The sequence below is a fragment of the Protopterus annectens genome, chromosome 5.part0, assembly GCF_019279795.1.
Source record: "Protopterus annectens isolate FY-2018-M chromosome 5.part0, PAN1.0, whole genome shotgun sequence".
In the NCBI taxonomy this organism is placed as follows: Eukaryota; Metazoa; Chordata; order Ceratodontiformes; family Protopteridae; genus Protopterus; species Protopterus annectens.
The window spans coordinates 379,134,302-379,154,030 of NC_056735.1; the positions used below are offsets into that span (position 1 = coordinate 379,134,302).

A 19,729-nucleotide genomic window follows, 5' to 3' on the forward strand; every position below is an offset into this window, starting at 1 on the left:
TTTACATGGGAGTATGTACTTTCCTGTGGGAGATGTGGATTAACTGTATACAACAGTAGTTCTTGGAATGTGTTGCTATGGCTTCACTATTTTCCCTTTACATTCGCTCCTTGAAGGCCTGATATTTGTCTTTACTGGAATGTGTTGCTATGGCTTTCCTATTTTCCCTTTACATTCACTCATTGAAGGCCTGATATTTGTCTTTACTGGAATGTGTTGCTATGGCTTTCCTATTTTCCATTTACATTCACTCCTTGTAATGCATGATATATTTCTTTCAGCAGTAAGTTCTTATATGTTTGCTGTGGCTTGGTGGCACTGCATGCAGTCTGGTGAGCCCAAGGTCTGGGGTTTGACACTTACAAGGGTATTTTATTTTGCTGCTGAGCAGTACTAGGGCCTTGTATTTTGTACTAACAATTATGAATATCAGGCACATGCAGTGCTTGTAAACTGCTATACTGTCATTACTTTGTTAGATGGCTACATCCTTTGATATTTCTGTGTTGTACTCCTACATGAGGGTGTGCTTGTGGGAATAATTATACAGCTATTACAGAGTGTGTAACAGCAGACAGGCTGATATGCCTGTGTATTTCTGACACTTGCAGGCCTCAGATACTCTCAGGTATATATTTGACCAGCCTCAGGGAAAGGTACATATCAGTGGGATACACCCATGATATATTTCAGATATTCTGCAGTTGTGACTGTGGGGTATTTTGAGCATATGTATTACTACACCATTTCTGACATGCAAGTAATGTCTACTTTAACTTATTGACAGTCACCATTATGTGGGATACCCCACCTTTCTGCCTACTGTTAGTACATTTCACAGGGAGTCAGTGGGGCACAGGCAACATTTTTTTGCAAATCAGGGACATCCCTGTAAATCAGTCACAGTTGGGAAGTCTGGCCTCATACCTATTCAAATATGGCAGTGTTTATCCTGCTCTGATACTGTGTGGGGTTTGTAAGGTGCTACTGTAACATTATTACCTCCTAGCATGGCTGTTTCTCTTATCACACTAATGTAATGCAATTCCACAAGAATTGCCAGTAAGGATTCAGGGAACAAGCTTTGTGTAATGGCCTTCCTATATTCCCTTTACATTCACTCCTTGTATTTCATGATATATTTCTTTCAGCTCCAAGTTCTTGTATATCTGCCATGGCTCAGTGGTAATTCATGCAGACTAGTGTTTCCAAGGTCCGGGGTTTGAGACTGACAGGGGTATTTTATTTTGCTGATAAGCATACTACAGGCCTTGTCATACAGAGTGACTAAGGCACTTTTAAGCAGCTGTAAGCAGGTTTGCGCTGGTTTGCGCGTGCTTACACATGCGCACACTTGATTAGCTAAGTGCACACAAGCGCACACCCGCTGACTACTGCTTAAAAGTGCTTACTCCCGCTAACACTCACGCTAATTTATTTTAAAGAAAAGAAAATGGGGAGATAGGAAAATGGTGAAAAAGGGGGCACAAAGAGGGTAGGACAGTAGGAAAACAAGCTCGGTATGTGCAGGAAGGATGTAGGGAAGGCCCATAGCTGCCCATTTCTTTATTAGCAACAGCTGTGGAAATGTGTGAAATTTGGTGTGAAATTTGAAACCTTCCACCCCTGAGAGAGGGGTGAGGACAACAAAATATGTTGTACTGCCAATTAGAATTATCAGTTTACATGTCCAGTGGACATGTGTGTGAATTGGGCAGCTATGTATGGGGCGTAATTTTTTTGTGGGAACAGAGTGCCCTTTTTTATTTTTTTGTTAGGTGAGAGTGGAATGTGAGGTACAGGAAGTAGGTATATTTGGGGAGGTAGGTTGGGGAGGTTAACAGACAAGACAAACAAGACGCATACAGTGGCGGAGTATGACACATGTGGGGGGTAAACACAAATGACGGGGATGGATGTTTGGATATCGCAAGCCCATGAGCCCACAGATGGCAACAGTGGAACTGAAATCCCCACCCATAGGCAGTTACCACTGCGCCTTCACAGCCCAGGCCAGGGCTGTGCTGGGGGCTGGATAGGACGGACAGGCACACCTGTGAGTTGCGCCACCCTTGCCTCAAGCTGGGGTAGGGGATCAGTCACAGAACGCCTGATCTCACTACGCACCACAGACTGGACCATATGGAGGGTGAGTGGAGGCTCTCCTCCGGTCACACTTGCAGAGGGGGGATGAGCCCCATTCCCTGCAGCGCTTCCACCCGAAGGTGGCACAGGGCCACCGGAGGAGGAGGTCCCGGCTTGGGCACTGGTGCTAGGTGCATTCGCCAGCTGAGGTGGGAGAAGTGGGTCCGCTGGAACCCGCCTTCCCTGTTGTCCTATGTTTAGCAGTATTTTATGGCATTTTGGGTTAGTAACAAACAACACCATTCAAAATTAGTTGTAACAGCATGCATCAGTATTCCCATTAACCAAATACCCATGAATTCCGAACATTGAGCAGCAAGCATAACACATGCATATTTAGAACAAAAGTGCACATTCCAACAGCATGCAGGGTTGATTGGTGGCAACAGGCCATCAGGTTTGGGTATGTGAACAGGGCACATGCATCAACGTACATGCAGATATGTATAAACCAACAGGACAAATGTCCATGGGAATTAATTGTGAATACACATACCCAGTTTGGTGTGGAATGGCATAATTTGTGAAAATAGGGTAAGGTGGAGAAATATTACATTAACAACTTAAACTACCTATACATATACTGTACATTCCTAGTAGATGCAGATATATATCCCCTACATGTATTAGTACAGTTTCCTGTACGTAACCTTAGGAATGTTGGTGATGGGGATGTTACTGCTACATTAATATACATTCCATTTTTATTCATATATGTTCATATCTGGCTGTGTTCAGGTACAGCATCCTGCTACATTTGATTTATACGGGTCTAGACAACTGTGGATGTTCAGCATTTCATACAACCATACTATTTCCATAATGCAAGGGTACAGCAACATATCCAATTTGTGGGATGGAGACAGTCCATGTTCTGTATTTTATTTAACACATTACACTCTTTGGTTGTGGCTGTCTCATTCATTTCATAATGTAGTGACTGCAGTATACCTTTATTCCAGACTTATTACAGCTTTCTTGGTGGCTTCAAACTGTCTTTCTCACACTCTCTCAATTATTTTATGTTTACATTTCAGACTGGTACTTAATTCTAGGCTTTATTAACATTTATTACAGGTTTACAACAACCCTTTCCAGCTGACTCACTTATTTCATATGGCAGAATTTACAAGGATGTATTTGACACTTGTCTATCCTTTGTTTATTGATTACCACTCATTTTCTGGCTGCAGCAGTTATCTGATATTACAATACAGGTGGACACTTCTATTTGAGACTTGTTTAATCTTTATTACTGGATTGCATGACACTATTTTCCAGGCTGCATCACTTATCTAATCTTACAATACTAGCAGAATCTTTCTTCTAGGCTTATTTGACCTTTATTAGTGGGTTACAACACCGAACTCTTCTACAATCTGTCTCACTTATATTCTATGACAATACCAGCTAAATAATTACTAACCTGCCTGGTGGCGCAACCTCAGCAGCCTATCAGCATAGGCTCGCTGATTCGCGGAACGAACATCTGCAGCTGTAATATAAAGAAAGTATTATTGGAACATACTTCTCCATACTATAGGCTAGGATAGCATTTCTTACATACTTAATTACATGGATACTTACTCAGTAGTGGGGCGTTGGGCATTTGGCGGGCCTCCTGGATCCAACGGTTCAGTTGGTCCTCCTTCCGTCGCTTCAGGTCCGCATGGTGGTGAAGGACCTGTTCACCAGTCCTTGGAATGCCTGTGGCACTGGTGAGATCATGTGCCAACCAGTTCCACGCCTCTGCCTTGTACGCACCCCAGTGAACCTGACCCTGCATGAGCTGTGCTTCATGATCATGGACTAGGAGCCAAACCATATATTTTGACTCCTCAACACCCCACCTTTGTGCTCTAAAGTGACTTCCCTCTCCTGCACCTGCCATCCTGACTGCAAATGGGTACCACAATCAGTTATGCTGTGAATTCCCACCTATGGGGCTTATATATGCCGGTTTTCCCGCACTTATCTGTGATTGGCCATTTTGGATATTTATCAGCTTGAAAAAACCTGCTTTGTCATGCTTCTATTTCCATTTATTCCTATATATATATATGCTAATACTGCATTTCTCAGTACAACTGTCATGGCTTAGTGGTAAAGTACTTTGACTATGGTGCACAGTATCCCAGGTTCGACCCTGGGCTTTGCTTTTTTTTATTTTACTACTGTCTAGACAGGCTAGGAGGTGTGCCTGTGTAAAGGCGGCTTTGATACAGCTTGCCCAATGTTGCCTGACGGTAAGCTGGTTGGCACGCTGCGCAGCATCGCGCAAACGGCTCACGCTGGGTAACGCATTACTTAGCTATGAGCACTCATATTATGTTGGGTGCAGTGCTGCTGAACTACGGGCACTCATTTTAAACGTGGTAAAGTGCTTCAACCCCGGGCACCCATATTATACATGTTAAAGCACTGCTCACCTGCGGGCACTCATATTAAGCTTGTTAAAGCGCTGCTCACCTACAGGCACCCATATTCAGCTTGCTGAAGCCTTGCTAAGCTATGGGCAATTCTGATCCTTTTTTTATATTTTATTATGTCGGATTTCTTCAAAAATACATGGCCCATTTCATTACATTTTACTTAAATTATAGTTATATATATATATATATATATATATATATATATATATATATATATATGTGTGTGTGTGTGTGTGTCGGGATTGTTTCAAGCTTATTTAAATAAAAATGGAATATGATGTTGTGGTGGCACGAACCGTGACTACCTCCTCTTTGGCCAACGTCTCTACCGCTACGCTATTGCTACTTGGTGTAATTTGCATATTTAGATCTTATATGCTTTTCAATGTCTGCTAACTGTGGCTGAGCGGAGGGCATACCCATGCAAACGAGCGCAACTACGGGCAAACATTTTGGAGATTATATAAAAAAAATTAAACTAATATTTTTACATTTTACATTACAGTTGGGTTTATAGTCTGTGAGGGCATGTGGTGTTGTGTTCCTTGACATTTCCGCGGACTCACTCGTGGGTGTTTACTTTCAGGACTCTGACTCTTCTGGGGGCGTGTCCCTTTGCAGAACTCGGCATTCGGACATGCCCCCTACTTTCCTACATGGACCGTGTTAGCCTAGGGTATGATTCAGCATGCCGTCATGAATATGCATGGCATGCTGACGTCATACTGTTAGACTGCAGCCTCCGTGTATGACATATTAACTCTTACACGGAGGTTTCGTGAATCGGCCCAATAAAAAAAAAAAAATATATATATATATATATATATATATATATATATATATATATATATATATATGTGTATGATGATGGAAACAAAATATACACTTAAATTTCAAATGATTTAAAATGGTATTTAAAACCAATTTGTAGAAAAAAATAAAATAAAATACACTAAAATAAAATACAATTAGTCATGTAAACAATGTGGCAATTTTCTAAGTTCCGGTGCACTTTTAATTGAGCATTAATAGTTTAGTCCAGGCTTTCTAAAAGAGTTCAGCTTTAACTGCCACATGAGTTCATGTTTCTCCAGAATATTCAGGATGTCCCCTTCAAGATCACCCATGTCTATGCGATCCAGGATCTGGAACTTAAAACCTGTGTGTCTTTTATGAAGAGAAAGTTGTTTGGCTAGTGCATTATTTTTACATCCAGAGCGGATTTCTGACAGATGACATGAAATCCTTCGCTTGAGTTTATTTACAGTCTTGCCCACATAGAATGCATCACATTCATTGCACTGTGCCCTGTAAATTACTTTTTTAATATTGCTTACAAATAAGCGCTTTTCAGTTCTTGGTAGATTGCCACCAAAATGATTACCATATTTTTGGGTGCAATAAGCATATCATTAGCTAAACCAAGTTAAAAATGATGGGGGATGCTATTGCTTCCATTTGTGTATCTTTCATTTCTTGTAGTTGCCATCACAATGATTACTCTTGTGAATATCTTTAAGGATCATCTAGAAAACAGCATGTATGTTTATGAAGCACTATGCACATACCCCTCAACCTGTTAGACCAAGGAATCTGTACAAATCTATAAATAATGAGGGGGAGACAAAGACCCAAAAATAGGGACACTTTTTAAATATTGCTCTTACAAACTTCGAAAGTTGATAGAATAATAGGTTTTGCAGTAACATGAATTTTCTGAAGAGTATGAAGTGTGAAACTCAAATGTCTGTCATTATTTTTCTAACTTCAACTCTAAATGATTTGTCAATGGTTTTGCCAGAAAACCACAATTTTATGAGAAACAGACCACAAATATGAGGCAAAAATCTGGACATTTTGCAGAAATCTGTACAGCTGAAAGATATGTACGCTAGTCATATGTCAGTCTCCTCATCTGGATGCTCCCATTTGGTGCTGGCATCTGTCTGTAAACTGGACTGTACAATACCATATATCAGTTTGACAGAACGTTTTCTTAAAATACTCCTCTGAAAATTTCAAACCCAAATTCCTCAGAATTAAAAAAATTATAAACTTGCACATGAATCAAGTAGTTAAAATGGGCAAAGGAACTATTGTGCATTAAAATATGCTAGAAAACATGTAATTATCGAACATTAAAAAAAAATACTAAATGTAAAATTCAAATGGCAAAAAATACAGATGTCCATGCTATAAATGCAATAAGATACTTGGGAGTTGTACAGAACTGCTGCACCCCAAGGGATTGTAAGGCATTTGTCCTTCATTGTTATGCATCACAACACCCTTTGGTGTGCAGTAATGTCTGTATGATGCATTTTTTCACATGTTTTGCTGCATGCTTATTATCTATTTTGATTACCTTACAACTGTTTAGTTCTATATTCTTTGCACGCTGAACTCTCCTTTCTTCCTTCAGTTGCTCTTTTTTCTTCTGCAGCCATGCTTGGAAAGCCAACTCATTTTCCTGCCTTTTTTGTTCTTCTTCCTCTCTTTTTATGGCTTCCTCCTATTGAACACATACAAACATGAATTTAAAAGAGAAAAGAGATTTCAAGTTAGGCAAAGTGGTAGACTCGTTTGAATGATAAATGGAGCTGCTACCTTTAGTTAATGTACAGGTTAGACTTATCTGCACTCACTTTTAAAGAAACTTTGAAACTAGCCATGTCAATACTGCTGTGATGCCAGTGTCCTGGCAGAGCAATTAAGGAGCCTCAATCCTCACCACTAACACAAGGGAGGGCATCTCATATATGAGGAAAGGATAACAAATACACACAGTAAAGTGCAATTTCCCTTAAGAGCGCACAGAGATCACACTCAGTCCAGGGCTGGTCTCTCCCTTGCTCCCCAGGTCCCCAATAAGACTTCCCACTGGCACAGCTATAGGGTCCAGATCTCAGCCTAGCTGGAAGGCTAACCTCCAGTATCCTCTCTGTCCAACCAGTGCTTTGTGTCCCTGCCCAAGTAACTGACACATGCACACACTTTGAGATAAGTATTTATACAACTTCACAAACACTCCCAGGAAAAGCTGACACAGATTCTCCAGCTGTGCCCCTTTACACAGACTATATAGGAGTAATTACTGCCACCACCAGCTAATAATTATCAGCTACCCAAAGGCCCAAGGGTGTCCAATTATTACTATGCAATATTATTATCCAATAGAAGTGTAACTTATGCAATCAAGGCTTATTGGAAGGGCTTAGTACAAGATCACTTATAAGCATGCAGTGTACTCTAGAGCTTAAATTATCTCTACATAAACCAGCCACAGTTGAAAAGGGTCTAAAAATATTTAATAATAAATACTAAAAACAAAAGACAATACTACTACACCACAGTGCTATTCAAGAGTTCAGGGATCACACAAAAACTTAAAATAATTCAGTAGTACAGTTAGCAGATTAAACTCGTTAGCTGGCTATACCAAACAGTCTTGGCATTGACTCAAGTCTGACATCAGCGCCAGTTGTGCTAGTGAAAAGGAGAGCTTCTACATGCCCTTTACCAGTTCATGAGAACCAAATCTTTTTGTTAAAATATAGGGTTAAAGACTTGTGACAGTGGTCCACGTCACAGTAAACAGAACAGTCTGTCATTGGATAAGATGGGGCGATATTGTACTTGAGGGCCTCACTAGTTAGTTTCACGCAGAAGTGGACGTGTCGCGAATTGAGTGACAGATGTGGTGGACATGGGCTGTGCAATAGTCTGTAAATTATGAAAAACTGGCCTGTGACAGTCCTATTCTCAAAACAATCATTTCACTGTGAGTTGAGTCAAACAGAAGTAATTCAGGAAGTTTTATAAAACATCAATACTCAGAGGCTTTTACAAGTATAGCTGTATTAATCGCTAATATAAATAAGCCAGACTTCATGCTACATTTTCAAAAAGTCTTATCTATTACATTTACCTTGATATATATATTCCAGTCCAGTCTCAAAAGAAAAAAAAAAAAAGTAGGTACGAGTGTGTGTGTGTGTGTGTGTGTATGTGTGTGTGTGTGTGTGTGCATGTGTTCATGTGTGTGTGTGTGTGTGTGTGTATGTGTTTGGAAGCTGAAATAACCAGTAATAAAAGAAGTGGACATAAGAGCTTAGAAAGAAAGTACCACAGTCTTACCTAAAACTTCCTCCTCGGAGTCACAACGTGGAGCACAGTGTGCTAATAAAATAACTGTATTCAGAATAAGCATACATGTAATAATTTTTTGGCGATGTACTTGTAAGGACTCCCTTTGTGAAACTATTGTTTTCTTTTTTACATTTTGTTGTATGTTTGGAGGGAATGCATATTCATGAATGACATATCACTGGGGTGGGTTTTGGGTGGGGCTTGCTACTGCGCATCTGGTGAGGCCCTCAAGTATAATATTGCCTAAGATGGTTGGTATAATATGAGTATCTATTGCAAATAATATTTTTAGAAGCCACTGTTAGGATAAACAGAGGCACAGGAGGTGGCAGAGGCAGATGACATCTTGTAGGAGATGGTGACTAGTTCAGTAGCTTACAAGCTGTCATTATGCAATTGTGAGTGCAGTTTTTAATGACATCTTGAAAAATGTTAAACTTTTTTTTCTTTTCAATGGTAGAAGTGACAGTTTACAAGCCACTATTAAGTGATCATGATCACTTATACTCAGCAGGAGGGGACAAAGCAAATGTGTTACCCAGTGTGCCAAACTCCCTGTGTACTGCTCTATGAATAAATACCACATATATTGTCTGTGTGTAACTATGCAGTATTTCTGGATGAATATTGCTAGAAGCACAGATTGACAAAAATGTCATGCACAAAAAAGATAATATTTGTAAACATTAAAAGTAAAAGGGCAACAATATCCTAAAAAATACTTTTCAAACTATTTTGATCTCCTCTGCAGTACTTATATCCCTGTATCACCCTAAATTGATATTACTATTTTCTAATTCATTACAGTTAAAAATTGCCTCATAAAAGCTGTCATGTACATTTGGGATGTACCTCACTAGACACCTGCAACAACTAGAAAGACCACAGAAGTACCTCACTAAGAGGATTAGGGGCCTTAAACAATTACCCTATGAAGCACGACTAAAAAAGCTCCAGCTTTTCTCAGTCGCTTACCGTCTGCTCAAAGGTGACCTATGCCTGACCTATAGGGCCATGTCAAACTATGAACTAATGGACATGCTTCACCTCAAAAAAACGAGATCCCTCAGAACCACTCGTTCTAGTGACTTGAACCTATGTACAACAATAAACAGGACATGCTGGAGGGATAGATTCCTGTCCCAGCGACTCCCCTCACTCTGAAATAGAATCCCAATCCATATTCGACAGAACTCCTCTCTGACCCTCTTCAAGAGAAATCTTGATGAGTGGATGGGTAATCGTAAGTTCTACCCTGGGATCATTTCAGGAGCCCTGTTGACAGAGGCCCAGGTTACTAATCTAATGGGGAGGCAAAAGCCATCACTCTGTGGCTAGGCTTATAAATGCCCATGGGCAGATAGCCTAGTACTTACCTATGAACCTATGTTGTATGATTTCATTTTAAAATCAAGATTTCACCAACCTGACATAGTATTAAGAAGTCACAGAGCACAGTGGGACAACAAAAACATTTACTGTGGCAGCGTTTCTCCATAAACTTGTACTGAGAGCATTTTAATTTCCTACCTTTTCTCCCTTCCTTTGGCAAGAGTGTTTGTCTTTTACAATAATGTGCTTTTATTTGTTATTAGTGGCTATCTGTTATACAGCATTTTAAGTTATATTTGTATGTTAGGGTTAAAAGAGCAGCTTATTTGTTGCTTTTTCGGAGTCAAAGTTGTAGTTCCAAGATACATTTTCTACTTTCTGATGTCTAAAGCTGGCCATTTGTGACTAATTACATATGCACATAAAATGACTGACTGAATTTAGTGACTTGGTTTAAAACTATTTTTATTAATCTTGCAATGAGAATAAGTGGCTTTCTAATTATTTTTTTAAATCTGACCTGCAACTATTATCCCCCTTGGCCTACACAATTAGATATGACAAACACTAGAAAGGAAATAACATGAGAATTAAAGAAAAAAGTCAGACCGTTGTGTAAAGGAAACAGTACTATTTAAATTTATTTTTTTGGTAAAGTACTATTGAGGCTGGATTAAACTGAAGTAAAGGCACTTTGTAATAATAAAAAAAATCCTGACAATTGACAGCAGCTGTAATTTTCCACCCTAATATCTTACTAAAAATAATGCTTGATTTGTAATGTTTTGAACATGTATAAAGCAAGACCTCTTAGTGCAAGAGATCTGGACAAAACCTAAAATAATGGTGGAACAAAAGTCCAAAAACAGGGACAGATTTTAAATATTGCTCTTATAAACTTACTTGCAAGAATAACAGGATTTGTGTTAGCATTTATTTTCTAAAGGATATGAAGTCTGAAACTCAAATTTGTCATTATTCAATGACTTCACTCTTCAGTGATTTGCTAGAAAACCACAAATTTTATAAGGAATTGATGCGTCTAAATGGAGAGATGAAATAAATCAGCAAGGAAAGGACAGTTGTATTGCTGAAAATTAATTCATCCTCAAGTCTTGGTGAGTACTTTCACAAAGTGGACCCTGTTTTCACAAAATTTCAATGGGACAACGTTGATATACAGGCTGTATTTTATATAGTATATATCATGGACAGAAATAGGTTAAAAAATAAAAGAGACACTTGGGTGCACAAGTCCCAGGATAAAAAAGTGCTCAGTCCAGGTATGTGCACTGGTGCCAGGATGGGAAAATGACAGTGTAGAATTCTCAAGACATAGAAACATTTCAAAAATGGGGGTAGGCCAGGCTCAGGGGGATCAATGCCTCCTGTTGTAGAAGGAAGTAGTAGTCCACATAAAAACACAAACTGACAAGCCAAAAAAATTGCCATAAAAATGATACAGTGAATTATTGAAGATAAAGAAAAAATTATATATTGTTACTATTATGCAAGCATCCAAGAATTAATTTCTAGATAGAAGATATTTAAAAAGATTAACAGAGAGAAATTAGAGGAAAGAAAAATACTTGCATAAGAAAAAAACTCAAAAGCTTCAAAGGCAGACTTCTGTTCATTAATACAACACATCCATGAAGACTATTATATGGTCTTAGAAACTTTGGGCCATTTGGAAAAAGAAGCAACAGAAGAAGTGTGAAAATATGAAAAACAAAACCTAGAGGTTTTTAAGAAATATAAAAAAGAAACATGAACATGGGAAAGAAAGAGAGATCTGATATGGTGCAATATTTATGTAAAGGAGAAAGCCAAACTAATCAATACAAAAAAAAAAAACAGCTCCAAAGGGGTCTATATTAAAATTGTGAAAGTTTACCTTCGCGAATACAAAGTAATCAACACATAAATGTTGAAATCCAAAAACAGCGAAGGACGGAAAAAGCAAAAATGACAACGTTGAACATATTCCCGGAAGCAAAAGCGCCATACAGGTATGGTAAACCCAACGGAACAAACCTAAGGCAAAACACTTTTTAAAAAGTTTTTGCAGTGCCCCCCTGCACCCCCCACACCCCCCTACTTAAATATACCAACTCTGAGACAGCACTACAGTGGGGAAAAGGATTTATTTCCTCATCCCCTCAATCACTCTGCTGGAGAAAAAAGGACGTGCGATATTCCAAATTCGCTTTTTTTGCTCTTCGCTATTTTAGGACTTCGACATTTATGTGTCGATGAATGTGTATTCGCGGACGTAAGCTTTCGCAATTCTAATATAGACCTGCTCCAAAGTTATTTGATGAGAAACACAGGCAAAGGCACCCAGACATGGAAAATTTTACAAAACAAAAATAATATCACAAATGGGGAACACAGAACAGATTACTAAAATAGAATTCAAAAATAGAGGTTAAAGATACCGTGTGAAACATTTAGCGTAGAAAGTGTAATACAGATTATGTCACAGCATGATGGAACAACGAGTCCCCAAAGTAAGGAGAAACAGGTAGTGTGGGAGACATCTGAAGAAAAAATATGGACATGGGAAAGAAAATGAAGGTTAATATGGTGCAATAAAGGAGAAAGCGAAACTAATCAATACAAAAAGGAGAACCGAATATATTTGAAGTGAAATACAGGCAAAGGCATCCAAATATGTAAAACTTCACAACACAAAAAATAAGAAAACAAAGGGGGAAAGTAGAAAAGAGGATTAGTAATGGAGAAGTTAAAGAACTAGAAACTGAAGTTATGTATTGCCTGTGAAATTAAGGCTATAGTGGAGAAAATTCAACTCTGGTAATGTCATATCATACCATGTTGAAACAATGATCAAATTAAAGAGAAACAGGTGGAATGGGAAGCATCTAATCATTTGCCACAAGAAGATACTCTGGCTTTAGCAGGAAACCAGCATAAAAGTTCAGTTAGAGTTGCACAGCAAGAGAAGAAATAGGAAACAGTGACAACTCTATCACAATCGATGCTGTGGAGTGATAGGCCAGTGAAGTCCCATATGAAAGAGCAATGGATAACGCAAGATGCAGCTGAAGAGAATATGTCACAGGAAGATGTTCTGGAACTTTCTGTAGAATTTCCGCAGGAAATGGAGAACAAAGAATGTGCCTCCAATGTAGAAGAAAATGATCTTAGGAAAACGTTGCTTGACTTAATAGAGGTGGATAGATATATTGAGAAACAGATTACATAAAGTCAATAAGACTCAAAATGTTATAAGTCTGATAAAACAAATGAACACAGTAATCAAGACAATTAAAATAAACTAATGTGATATAACAGAATTAAAAAGGATATATTACTGTGCAGCTAAATTAATAACAGATAAAGTCTTACCACAAAAACACAGAGCAATAAGGGAAAGGAAGTGAAGAAATCAAATGCTGTCATGGAAGCATGGAACAGAGAAAACTATAAAGCAATTAAGATAAGAAGTGCCACTTTTAAGATTATAGAAGAAGGAACAGATCAACAAAAATACTTAGCAAGAAAGACATGGGGTGGAATTCAATAAAGCCAACACAGAGTGATTCTCCGTGTAGGCATAGTGTTATGGCCTGAACATGGAACATGGCCACAGAGCGATCCACGAAACAGGGCTGAGGAGTGTGCATGAGCATGCAGATAGGGAAGAGTCTGCGGAATGCAAATCACCTCATAAGCTGGTGAAAACCATGCAAATGAAGTTGATTTGTGATTCAACAAGCAGAAAGGCACCTGTGTATGTGCCGTGTTGCTGTAGAGAATGTAAGCGGATAGAAACCGTGTACCAGACTATACATTTTTAACAAGGGCTGTAAAAGCCTACAAAAAAGGGTGGGTATGGTACCATAGGCATACAAATGGCCAGAACTATGGCCAGTGAGTTCAGAAAGCAATGCAAATCATTAAAAGATAATATTTTTTTAATACACATATTTTGTTGTGTGGAGTGCAGTGACACGCAAATATGCCATTATGATAAAAAAAATTAAAAAGTGTAAAAAAAAGTGTTAAGTAGACATGTGCAAATTTGTTGCATTATAGTGCCCAGGATACAGAGTATTACAATGGCAAGTGTCAGTGGTTGCTATAGAGGCAGGCCCCAAAGTATTGAAGTAGCCAGAGTATTAGCAATTAGCTGTAGATAAATGAGCTGAGGTTACTGAATAGCAAAAAGGGCAATGGTGTCTGCACATACAACCCATGGTAGGGCTAGAACCATGTAGGCAGTGGTAGGACAGGAAGCTGACATCAAAAGGGGGTTTGTCACAGTATGTTAAAGTGGATTGGAGCTCAGAGGCGCCTGTCTTCACTCAGCTAAGCACAGCTAAGCAGGGGGGATGTGTCTGATGCTACTGAGCATTGTTTTAACTAGTTTAAGAAGAGATGAGCATGCCTGTAGTTGGGAGTGTGTCAAAACTGCTGGCCACTGTTTACACTAGCGCTGCAGGTTTGTGTGGAGTGCCACTCTGCTTAGTAGTGAAAAAAATAAAAAAAAAAATAGCCTGGGAAAACCACTCGGGTAGAAATGACTGATAAGCCCTGTTCAACAGACACTGGCCCATTCGAACCCCAATGATGTACATATCAGGTGGAATGCAGCATAATGAGCCAATCACACAGGTTGCAACTGCAGCACACCACTATAAAGTATGCATACACCCTACAATCCAATTTTCCCACATACTCTGCACCACTGGTGTATGCACTTGGGAATTTTAACTGACAAAATGCTAGGGGCTGCTGCTGCTCTGCTACATCTGTATGTGCTTGAGGCTGAGGTCAGTGAAGATGATGATGCTGACAATAGGCCCAGACTCAGAAGAAGAAGAGTGTTCAGGCCCAGGGTGACCTTCAGGGGCTACATGAGCTGGAGACTGTAGAGAGCTACAGGGTGGACAGGGACATACTACAAGAACTCACTGAGCTCTGCCGTCCTCAACTCAGACCCAGAGCCAACAAAGGGGAATCCATCCCAGTGGAAACAAAGGTATGTGTAGCCCTTAGAATATTAGCTACAGGTACTTTTCAAAGACCAACTGGGGACATAATGGGGATCTCACAGGCATCTGCATCCAGGGTACTCCTCCAGTTCCTGGATGCCATGCAAGCACATGCCAGTGAGCACATTTATTTACCCCGCAGCCCTGAGGAGAGAGTCAGCAATATTTGTCTCTTCCACCATGTAGCACACTACCCTGAGGCATTGGGTGCCATAGACTGCACTCATGTGCACATCAAAGCACCACCTGGTGAACAGGGTAGGGTCTACATCAACCACAAGGAGTATCACTCCATCAACTACCAGGTCATGTGCAATGCCCAGGGCATTATCATGAATGTGTGTGCTGGCAGCCCTGGCAGCTGTTACAACTCCCACATCTGGCACACCTCACAGCTGTACTAGATGTTTGCCAGGGGAACATCCCATACGGCCATCTACTGGGGGATGCTGGTTACGCACTGGAACCGTGGATGATGACCCCCATCAGAAATGCACACACACTTATTGAAGAACTCCATAATGGGGCACATGCACAAATTAGAAACATCATAGAGCATGTGTTTGGGCTGTTCAAGTCACTGTTCCGCTGCCTCAGTATATCTGGTGCAGCCTTGCAGTACTCTCAAGCCACATGTGCACACATGTTCACAGTATGTGCCATGCTACATAATATAATCCTGCAGAAACAGCTGCGGCAGGAACATCACAGGGAAGGGACACACAGCCCACCACCAGTGCCAAGATCCCCACAGCCACAGGGGACTCAGAGAAGGAACCCCCTGAGCCTATCCCTGTAGGCAGACATAGGCATGCCCAGTATGCCCTGGCCTTGGCAAAAAGGCAACGCATACCACATGCACTGACAACCTAGAGACCTAGTGATTGACACCTCACTCCAACTCACATACATAGTAAAAAGAATGCCAGCCACACCACACAACCTGTAGTTTACCACGTCTAGGCTGTGTACTGCATACATCCCACAGAGTCAGCCCTGAAGCACTGTTCTCTCAACTGCTGTAGGCACAAGGTAAGTCACTCTTCTGTACAACAAATGAATGGGGTAGTAGACAGTGGTGACGCATGTATGCAAGGGAATGGATTGGGCTACTGGGATAGCCACAGACAACTGACAGCTATATGGGACCACAGAAACCCTCTACCTAATAATGGCTACCCCATAATATGCAGTAGGCCCCAAGCCAGCAAAACCCACAGCACTATGTGAGGGAATTACAAACACTGGGGTCACAGGAGTGATGTTTGATTATCAATGCTAGAGTCCCCTATCCCCAGGGAATGGATTGGGCTACTGGGATAGCCACAGACAACTGACAGCTATGTGGGACCACAGGAACCCTCTACTTAATAATGGCTACCCCATAATATGCAGTAGGCCCCAAACCAGAAAAACCCACAGCACTATGTGAGGGAATTACAAACACTGGGGTCACAGGAGTGATGTTTGATTGTTAATGCTAGGGTCCCCCTATTCCCAGTGCACCCATGTTCCTAAAGAACTGCAGGACATGCTGGAGGGACAGATCCATATCCCAGAGGCTCCCCTCACTCTGGAACAAAATCCCAATCCATGTTAGGCAGAGCCCCTCAATGACCCTCTTCAAGAGAAATCTTGATGAGTGGATGGGAGATTGTAGGTTTACCCCTGGGATCTCTTCTGTGTCCCTACTAGACAGAGGCACAGTAAACTAACCTTAAAAGGGCTATCTTCTGTGACCTACTATACAGAGGCACAGTCAACTAATCTAAAAGGGTGGCGAAAGCCAAACACACTCTGGCTAGGCTTATAAATGTCCTAGGGCAGATAGCCTAGTATAAACCTATGAACCTATGAACCTATGAACAGTATGTTTGCAAGGTAATACTAGCAGACCATACAATCCCTGGGCTGTCCAAATCAACCTGGTGACATGTACCAGTTCCCCAATATGCAGGGGACAATGTGCTATGTATGTCTGTGTTTGATAGCGTCAGGAAGTAAACTGCACTGTCTGGTGGATGTTGTGGCTTACTGGGCTAAGTACATTACTATGATTGATAGGGTACATGGTTCAAGACTGGCTACGCCTACTCTTTTTCATGTGAGCCACACCTATGGTAGAAGTGCTATAGAATGTCCATATGTCAGTATTTGTTACTGCAAGAAAGGTGGACAAAATCACAGACAATGGAGGGACAGGGGCCACAAATATGGAGAGTACACAGCTCTGAGTAACCTAGATGGTGGCTAGTAGAACAGCTTGTTGTAACAAGTCAGTGTAATACCAGGATATAAAGCCTGTCACATAACTGTGTCAGTACTTCCAACAAGTCAGTGGACACCATCCCATACCCCACAAACGTACAGGGTTTCACAAAATGTCCACATTTATGTCTCATATATCTGTTCTGTTTCTCATAACATTGCAGATGTCTGGCAAACTATTGGCAAATCAATTAAGGTTGCTGCGAAAAAATAATGACAGACAGTTCAGATGCAGACTTCATGCCTATCAGAAAACACATGATAATACAAAACAATTCTACCAACTGTCTAAGTTTGTAAGAGCAATATTAAAATCATGTCCCCATGTTTGGGCCTGTGTCCCACAGTTATATATGGCCCTGTCTAGATTTTTGGTTGTAAGACTTTGAAAGGCATGGGAAATATGTAGCCTTATAATAACAGTACAACACAAACTGTCTGAGGACCAGAGCAGACGTATGGTGCACAATGCTGGACAACTTGCAAAACAGGGACAGTCAGAGGTGTGACGTTCATCACCCTGTGTGTGGTATTACATCTCTTACCCCAGTCACAGCATACCTACAACTACCTAAAGCAGCAACTGTGGACAAAGCCAGGAAGTGAAGCAGGGCAGGACAAAGGCCCACATATACGGGAAGGAGGAACTCCTGCCCAGTCAAATGTAGAAAGTGCAGAATAAAACAGTTTGTGCAGTAACATGGGTTCCCTACAATGCATGGAGTTGGTAACCAAACTGTCTGTCAGAAGTTCCTCACATCACGCTATAATGATCTGCCACTGACATACCAAGAAATCACAGTGTTATGTAAAATGTACCAGACATATTATGCAAAACTCTGTTCAGTCCAATACACTCTGTACACACCATAGATATGGGTCAGATAGTATGGACAGCAGACATCCAGAAAATTCCTCAGCATTATATCAGGGAGGTGCTGGACTGTTTCAGCAGGTTCAGCAGACAACTGGCTGTAGCATACAAAATCCTGGACAGGAGTACAGGTAGGTCTGACCTGGAGTCCCATTGTAAGTATTGATGGTCATAGTGGGCATGCTCCTACACTTAGCTAATTTCAGCCCATGTCTGAACCCACATCTAAATATAGAATTGTGATGCCTGTATACATCTGTGCATACAGACAGCTAGGTATACCTTACCTGTTTTTTCCTATCCCCATCACACATGATTACCTTTATCTATCCGTATGTGGCACATATAAGATATATCTGGATCTGTTGGGTTTAATATATATACATATATACAGGTAACATACACACACACACACACATATATATATATATATATATATATATATATATAATACCATATACAGAGAGGTAGACAGAAGGGGAGAGAGAGAGAGAGAGAAAGAGAGAGAGAGAGAGAGACCCAGAAGGGCATAGAGTGATGTAGTGTTCCAGCCAGTCATACACTAACTGTAACCAGTGGCATGTGCAAATAGTACGGTAAGCTCTAGTGTGTAACAGTAGGTAGGTAGGTAGGGGTTCTCATATCACATCAGCCACTGTGTGTGTGTGTGTGTGTGTGTGTGTGTGTGTGTGTGTGTGTGTGTGTGTATTTCACATACAGCAGAATACACACACCCAACAGACCTATGTCTGTGCAATGGTCCCTCATTTTATGGCCCTGTAACTACTGTCCTCCACAACAGTGGCCTCCCTGTCAGCAGCTACTGATGTCATCCACCCCAACAGCAGTGGCAGACACTATCCAAATGCATAAGCTTCATGCCACATTCAATAACTGTAGCATTATAGTATATACAGCTAGGTAGTGGTTCTAATCTCAGCAACATCATCTCAGTGAGTGCATGTGTGTAAGTATATCCCCTTGCTGCTGTGTTTATTTCTTGCCTATGTGTCTGCAATGCTAATACATTTTAAAGCCTGTGCCTAGAGGCCTACTTTACAGGGCCTGCTGATGTCATCCACCTTAGATGCACAGTTACACACTCTCCAGACACATAAGCTCTTTGGCGCATGCGATAAGTAAGTAGCACTATACTGCATACAGCTAGATAGGTAGTGGTTCTAATCTCAACATTGGCAAATCAGTGCATGTCTGTAAGTAAATCCCTCTGAAGCTGTGTTTATGTCTTGCCTACATGTGTGCAATGCCAATACATTTTAAGGCCTGTTCCACCCTGTGAATCCCATGACTGGATTACTTTACAGGGCCTGCAGGTATCATCCACCTTAGATGCACAGTTAGACACTTTCCAGGTATATAAGTTCTGTGGCGCATGCAATAAGTATGTTGCACTACAGTACATACAACTAGATAGATAGGGGTTCTAATCTCAGAACTGGCAACTGAGTGAGTGAATGTGTGTGTGTGTGTGTGTGTGTGTGTGT

At 40.7% G+C, this 19,729-nt stretch overlaps 1 protein-coding gene across 3 annotated transcripts in view; it reads right to left on the reverse strand.

Annotated features, from left to right (window-relative positions):
* CCDC181 (coiled-coil domain containing 181) overlaps positions 1 to 19,729 on the reverse strand; it is a 606,866-nt gene that overhangs the window by 171,800 nt on the left and 415,337 nt on the right. For all 3 annotated transcript variants that reach the window (XM_044072352.1, XM_044072351.1, XM_044072353.1), the window contains one exon: positions 6,943 to 7,089. In XM_044072352.1, coding sequence (XP_043928287.1) covers positions 6,943 to 7,089 — 147 coding nt within the window. The remainder of the gene's footprint in view (positions 1 to 6,942; positions 7,090 to 19,729) is intronic.